Source organism: Malurus melanocephalus, unplaced genomic scaffold (genome assembly GCF_030028575.1).
Source record: "Malurus melanocephalus ecotype Western Australia unplaced genomic scaffold, MMel_1.1 scaffold_318, whole genome shotgun sequence".
NCBI lineage: Eukaryota > Metazoa > Chordata > Aves > Passeriformes > Maluridae > Malurus > Malurus melanocephalus.
The window spans coordinates 166,715-173,688 of record NW_026623550.1 but is presented as its reverse complement, the minus strand read 5'-3'; the positions used below and the strand labels follow the sequence as shown (position 1 = coordinate 173,688).

At 63.3% G+C, this 6,974-nt stretch overlaps 1 protein-coding gene across 1 annotated transcript in view; it reads left to right on the top strand.

The window, feature by feature from the left end:
* Positions 1-99: 99 nt before the first annotated feature.
* LOC130580198 (transducin-like enhancer protein 1) overlaps positions 100-6,974 on the top strand; it is a 12,143-nt gene continuing 5,268 nt past the window's right edge. The window contains exons 1-8 of the mRNA XM_057377551.1: positions 100-234; positions 746-894; positions 1,542-1,605; positions 1,997-2,041; positions 5,279-5,341; positions 5,440-5,514; positions 6,274-6,469; positions 6,925-6,967. Of these exons, the coding sequence (XP_057233534.1) occupies positions 211-234; positions 746-894; positions 1,542-1,605; positions 1,997-2,041; positions 5,279-5,341; positions 5,440-5,514; positions 6,274-6,469; positions 6,925-6,967 (659 nt within the window). The 5' untranslated portion in view covers positions 100-210. The remainder of the gene's footprint in view (positions 235-745; positions 895-1,541; positions 1,606-1,996; positions 2,042-5,278; positions 5,342-5,439; positions 5,515-6,273; positions 6,470-6,924; positions 6,968-6,974) is intronic.

The following is a 6,974-nucleotide window of genomic DNA, read 5'->3' as shown; positions in this document are numbered from 1 at the left end:
GGGGGGCGCGGGGCGCGGGGGGGCTGCGGGTGGGGCCGGGGCTCCGCTGCGGCTCCCGGAGAGCCCCGCGCCCCCGGGCAGCGCCGGCCGGTGACCCCCCGGTTCTTCTCCAGGGCCTGATCYGGAGCTGGGAGCTGTTTCCAGGCCCCGTCCCGAGCCTGCGGCGGGGCCCCCGCGGCCGGAGGGTTCCGGGCCTGTCCGGTGCCAAGGATGTTCCCGCAGAACCGGCCCCCGGTGAGCCCACGCGTGGCCTCGTCCCCTCGCGGCGCTGCCACCTCGGTCCCCGCAGGGCCTGCACCCCAAACCCCAAATCCCGCTCGGTGATGATGCTCGGGAGTGATGCTGTGGCTCTTTCCAAAGCGGTGCTGAGCCCCAGCGCTGCGGGGCCGGGCTTTGTGAGGCGCTGGGAGCGGGATCCACCGGGGTGTGATGGTGTGATGGTGATGGGCAGGCAGGATGCTCAGCTCTGTGGCAATCGGGCAAGGACAGGCCACTAGGTCTGTGCCATGCCCAGTGCCACCCGTGGTCATTAATCCTCTCTGGCTCGGTGGCCAAATCGGTGCTGACATGGTCCTTGGTGCCTGGCTGGGATCAGTTTCCCCTCCAGTAACTCATTCTGCACCCCCTGCATGTGCTGCTCCCCGAGATGTGCCCACAGCCTCTTCCCCGGGTGCAGGAAGCCCCTGGGGGTGTGCCAGCCTTGCTGGGCACCAGCAATGACCTCGGAGGTCCCATCTCTGCCTAGGCCCATCTCCAGGCACCCTCCGCTGCCTCGGGAGCCGCCGTGGCTGCCAGCGCCATCCCCAGCACCCCCCAGTCCCTCAAGCTGACTTACCCTGAGACTTTAGATCGCATCAAGGAGGAATTCCAGTTCCTGCAGAACCAATACCACAGGTGAGAAGCTGCCAGGATTCCCATGCCAGTGGGTGAACTGGGCACTTCACTGGTGCAGGAGCAACAAGCTCCTGCTGGCCAGTGTGGTTCCACTGTCCAGTGTGGCCGTGAGTGCTGGTCCCTACAGAGGGTGACTGTGCCAAACACCACCTTGGTAGCTTGAAACGGCGCTGTTTGAGGGGGAAACTCAGCTTTTGGCTGCCAAAAAACCCAGGAGGAGGTGCTGGCTTCCAGCACCCAGCTCCTGGTCTGAGGCAGAGCCATCACTTGGACCTGGAGTCCCTCTGGTCCATGAGGCTGCTGTCCAGGATCACCTCCCCTTCCCCACACGGTGCAGGGCAGAGCAAGGTTTAAAACGCAGCTGGGGCTTTGCAGCTCCCTCCATTTGGGAAGCAGATGCTGGGGAGGGGGTTAAGAGTCCGTGCAAATTGCTCCCTGATGCCCAGATCCCTTTGCCGTCCGTCTCCTCTTTATCAGCCCCCTTCCCACCCTCTTTCAGGTGGTTTTCTTGGCTTGTGCTGGGAGAGGAGGCTGAAGCATGTGGCACACCGGGAGGGCTCGTGCTCTGTCCAGCCAGGGAAATCCTGTCAGTGGGAGGACCAGGGGGGGTGGCTCCTTCTCCCTCTCTCTCCTCTTTATTTTTACAGCTTGAAGTTAGAATGCGAAAAGCTGGCAACAGAAAAAACGGAAATCCAGCGTCACTATGTCATGGTTAGTGAGCTCCACCTGAAAGGGGAAGGGTGGTGTGGGATCTCCTCTGAWCCATCAAAGGACATACAGGGATGCTTTGCCTTCCCTTTCCTTTTGGGTTGTGTGGCCTGAGGTCTGGTTCCTGTGGCTGTTAGTGTCTGGTTTTCCCCCAAAAAGAGCTTTGGTGTTTGAGCAGGGTGACAAAGCTGCTCCTGTRTGGGTTATCCCCATTCCTACAGGAGCCCAGGAAGGGCTGTGTCCATCCCAACCTGTGCTTCTGGAAGAGGAGCAGGGGACTGTGTTGTCCCCATGGCTGTCGCTGGCCACGCTGACCTGTTGTGCCAGCCCTGGAGAGAATTCTCAGGTTGTGAGTTCAGTGAGCTGTGCTGATGCCTCCTTCTCTCCCTGACAGTACTACGAGATGTCCTATGGCCTGAACATCGAGATGCACAAACAGGTGAGTCTGGCTGGGTTGGGAATGCTGTCCAGCTCCTTGGGTCCAGCTCCCTGGCCCCACTGTGCCACCTGTGCCCTTCAGGGCCGTCCCTTTGCCCAGATGACACAGGAGGTTGCTCCTTGCTGTAGGCTTGTAGGGGATGTGTCCCCTTCTCTTTGCTTTGGAAGCTTTGTGCTGCTCTGCCTAATGGCCTTGGCTGCCTCCTGAGCTCTCCACACATCCCTCTGTGCTCTGGTYGCTGGGTTCAGGGTGCCCTGTGATGGGTCAGTTGTGCCAGTTGTGCCAGGCAGAGATCAGTGGTGGAGGATTTGTGTTTGTGTGGCTGCTCACAGCAGTTGTGAGTGGTTGTGCGGGGACTGTAAAGGAAATTGGATTCTTCCTCATGGCAAGGGGGGCTGCAGGGTCRCAGCAGGGTGATGAGCTCTGCCTCACCACCTCTGCAGGTGTCTGCTGCCCACTGGGGACAGCTCACCCAGGGGCTGAGGAGCATTCTGAGGTGAAAAGAAAGGTTTTGGGCTGTGGGTGCAGGCTGGGCTCTCCGGGGGGCTCAGGGTTGCGCATCCTCCCTCGCTGCTTCCCATCCCTCCCTCCCTCCCTTCCTCATCTCCCTCCCTCCCTTTCCTCCCCTGTGCCGAGCTCCGGGTCACCAGCTGCTCTGAGACAGAAGGTTTCTTCTCATCTATTTTTAAAGAGGCTGCGGAGGAGCCTGGCGAGGCGCTGCCGCCGCCTTCCTGCCCGCCCCGCGCCCGCCRACGCCAACTGTTGCGCAGGATCCCGCTCGGGTGGGCGCCGGGGCGGTGCTGGCCCCTGTCCCCAGCACAGGGCACAGCTTGTCAGGCTCTCATGCCAGCTTTGTGCCCGCCGGGAGGGTGTCCCCGCCGCTCTGGGCTGCTCTCCTTGTCCCGGTATCCCTGAGGTGTGAAGCTGCCCTTGTTGAGGGACCATGCCAAGGGTCCGCCCAGCCCGGGGAGCTGCGAGCTCCTCTCCTCTGGCTGCTGGTTCTCTCCCAGCCCTCGCAGGCTCGTGTTTTCTGCCAGCCCCAGGTGCCGCTGGCCGCCGGCCAGWGAGCTGTCGGCACTTTTAACAAGGGCCCGTAAGTCTGCTCTGACAGCCAGCGGCCATTGTGTGAGGAACGGGCACTGCCGGCGCAGAGCCGCGGGTTATCGCTGCCCTGGGGGGATTGCAGCTCTCCACCCCCTTCCCCCAAATCCTGAGCTGCTCACAGGCACAGGAGGGTCCCAGAGGCAGCGATCCCCCGATGGAGGTGGCGTGGTGTGGCCTCTGTCCTTGCTGTKCCCGGTGTCCCCAGGAGCTCCCCAGATGCCCAGCAGCGCTGGCATCAGCAAAGGCCAAAGCGTGGGGTTTTGCTCTGGATTTATTTAGAAGGAAATGGGGCTGGGGGCTGGCTGTGGTGGTGCAGCTCTCCAGGCAGCCACAGGCTTGGCAGGAGAGGATCAAGACGGGAACGAGCAGGAGACATTAATTTTTTATTGTTGCTTTGTTTTTGGCATGGAAGGGGCCTGTAGCTTTCTATAAAACCACCTCCCCGAATCTGCCTGGCCTTGGACTTGCTCACCGCGAGCCAGAGGGGAGGTGACAGTGCCGGTGGCTGGGGGGGCTGCAAACAGYGTGATCATTTTTCATGCTGAGAGCGTTAAAGTGCCAGTAAATTGCACATTAACGAGTGCGAGTGAATTGGAGGCAGCTCTCCCCAAGGAGCTGCTGCCCATCAGTGCATTAGGGAAGAGAATCCATCACTGCCGGCCCCRGGAGACAGCTAAATCCTTCCCAGAACTGCCGGCTGCCAAATCTCCTCRCTCCCCCCACCTCTTCCTTTCTTTTCTTTCTCTTTTTTCCTCCCTCAGAAGGGGAAGCGAGGGCAGGTGCCAGATTGTTTCTGTGCTCTGGGGCTGGCAAGAGCAGGTCGGCAGCTGCTCTGGAGGGCAGTGTAGAGTGTCCCTAGGTCTGTCCCCACACCAGCCGGGCAGTGCCATGCCCCTTCACCCTGGCATTTCAGCACCAGTGCCAGCTGGGCATGGGGACATGCCCGAGGTCCTGGTGGGGACATCCAGGGGTCAGCTSCTGGCTGTTGGGGTCCTTCAGCCTTTGGTCTCCTCGGGGGGCTCCTCTCAGCCCYGTGCTGGCTCTGTAGTGTTTTTATCCTCCCCACCAGGGTGTTCAGGGCTTTGAGACAGCATTTTAACTCCACTCCCGTGCCCAGGGCATCCCCTGCCCATTCCAGAGCCCATCCTGATCTCTGTCCCCTCTCCGGGGTGGGGACGTGTCCTCCGCCCTRCGTGAGTGGCTCCGCTGTCGCCTCGAGCAGTGTCCGTCCTCTCTGCCACCACCGGGGGCAGGGGACTGTCCCCGCAGCCCCTGGGGCTTCTTCCCGGGGATTGTCTGTGGGGCCGGGCATAGCTGAATGTCTGGGCTGTCCCCTCGCCCGGGCCGGGCAGGGTGGGGCTGGAGGGGGCTCTGGAAGCTGGCAGGGGTTGCCACAGGAATTTGGGGGTTTGGAAGGTGGCAGGGCTATACCACGGGAATTTGGGGGTCTGGAAGGTGGCAGAGGGGCGCCACGGGGACACGAGAGGTGCTCTGGAAGGTGGCAGGGGATTGTCACAGGGACACGGGGGTCTGCAAGGTGGCAGAGGGGTGCCACGGGAATTTGGGGGTCTGGAAGGTGGCAGGGGGGTCCCACAGGATCATGGTGCCCTGGAAGGTGGCAGAGGGGTGCCACAGGAATCTGGGGCTCTGCAAGGTGACAGAGGGGTGCCACGGGAGCACGGCACAGCCCGGCGCTGCTCTCCCTCCCCGTGCTCCGTGCTCCTGATTGCCGGTGGCACTCGAGCGTTGCAGGAAAGCAGCAGCTGGGAGGAGAGCACCTCTCCAGGGCTTCCTGCAGGCTGGGAGAGGGGGGAGCCTGCAGGGACTCGCTTGGGGGTGGTCTCAGTGCCAYGGGCCRTGGGGTTTCATGTCTCTGCCAGGGMGGAGGTGGAAGACACCCCAGGGCTCTCGGGGTGGGCATAGAGGATGCTGGATTTTCGAAGGGGTGTTGTTAGGAACAGGAATTGTCCCCCCAGATGTTTCAGCAGCTCTCGGGGCTGGCTGCCAGTACCYTGAGGCTGCTTGGGCCAAGCACCCGTGGTCGGGGGCCTCTCCTGGCACCATTGGGGTCCCTCGGTGCGGGGTCTGCTCTGTCCCTTGCCCTGACGGGCTCTGTCCCTCCTCTCCCTCCAGACGGAGATCGCCAAGCGGCTCAACGTGATCTGCGCCCAGCTCATCCCGTTCCTGTCTCAGGAGGTGGGTGAGCCCTCGGGCCCCAGCCGGGTGTGCAGAGCTCCCTTGGGGCCCAGGGRGGGAGAGGAGCCTGCCCCAGCCCCGCTCTTGTCTCCCCACAGCACCAGCAGCAGGTGGTCCAGGCTGTGGAGCGTGCGAAGCAGGTGACTATGACCGACCTGAACGCGGCCATCGGGGTACGTCAACCCTCTGCCCGCCCCTTCCCGCCGCTCCCGGGCCAGGGCTGTCATGGTGGCACCTGCCAGGCTCCTGCCACACCCGGGCTGGTCACCCCTTCTGCCATCCTTGGGCTGGAGATCCCTCCTGCCACCCCTGGGCTGGAACCCTCCTGATATTCCTGGGGTTGAGACCCCTCCTGCCACCCTCGGGCTGGTGACCCCTCCTGTCACAGCCGGGCTGGAACCTTCCTGCCATCCTGGGCTGGTGACTCCTCCTTCCATCCCTGGGATGGAGACCTCTCCTGTCACACCCAGGCTGGAACCCTCCTGCCACCCCCGGGATGGAGACCCCTCTTCCTTTCCCTGGCACAGCCCCTTGCCCTCAGTATCTTTTCCCACCCATGGCTGAGTTGGGGGGAGGAGAGGGCCAAACTGAGCTGGTTTGAGGGGCTGCCAACAGGACTCAGGATGGCAGAGATGCAGCTGGGGGTGGCCGGTGTGTGTCCCTGTGTCCTGACGCCCTGTGGCCCGGGTTGGGGGGTCACCACCATCCCCACTCTTATTCCCTCGAGAATAACCTCGAGTGGTTCAGTTCTCCGGGTCCTGGCAGGGTCCCCCATCCAGCCCAGGCTGGGATGGACATGGTGGCCCCCAGACCCTTATTGGGCCCCTCCACACCCAGGCTGGCTGACCCAGGGCTGCCTCTTGCCCCTCCTTGGCCAGCAGCTGTCCTGGCACAGCCCCTGGACTCTGCTCTCTCCTCTCTCTCCTCTCCAGCACCAGCTGCAGACCCAGCACCTCTCGCACCACGCTCCCCCCATCCCGCTGACGCCTCACCCGTCTGGAATGCAGCCTGCCAGCCTCGCTGGCATCAGCAGTGCCTCGGGGCTGCTGGCGCTCTCAGGGGCGCTGGGGGCCCAGGCCCAGCTCCTCGCCAAGGATGACCGAGGGGTCCATGACACAGAGTCCAGGGGTGAGTGCAGGGGGAGCCAGGCTGGGGTGGCTGGGCTGAGAGAGCCTGGGGACAGAGGGTGGGGGGACTCTGGGGCTCCCTCTGCTCCCCAGGCCCTTCCTACCTGGGCACTTCCCCAGGGTGGGGTCACTTGTCCACACCTCAGGGCTGCAGGCTGGGCTGGAGGGGCAGGGGGCTTGCAGCTGGCAGGGGTTTGGGGGGGAWCATCCCCCACTGACCATCACCCTGCTGGGAGGGCAGTGAGCTGGGCTGGTGGGGTCCCAGGACCACCCTGCTGCTGTCCTGCTGCTCTGGCCCTGCTGTGAGCACCCRAGGGTGAGGTGGGTGACATTCCTGGGGGACTTTAGTGGTGACACAGCATATCCCCCCTTCTCTCCTCCTCCTCCCGCTGCTCCTCTGCGTTGCCACAGCGCTCCAGCTCCTCCTCCTCCCGCTGCTCCTCTGCGTTGCCACAGCGACAGACCGAGACCCCGGCCCTGTAAGTGCCTTTTCCTTCTCTTGCACC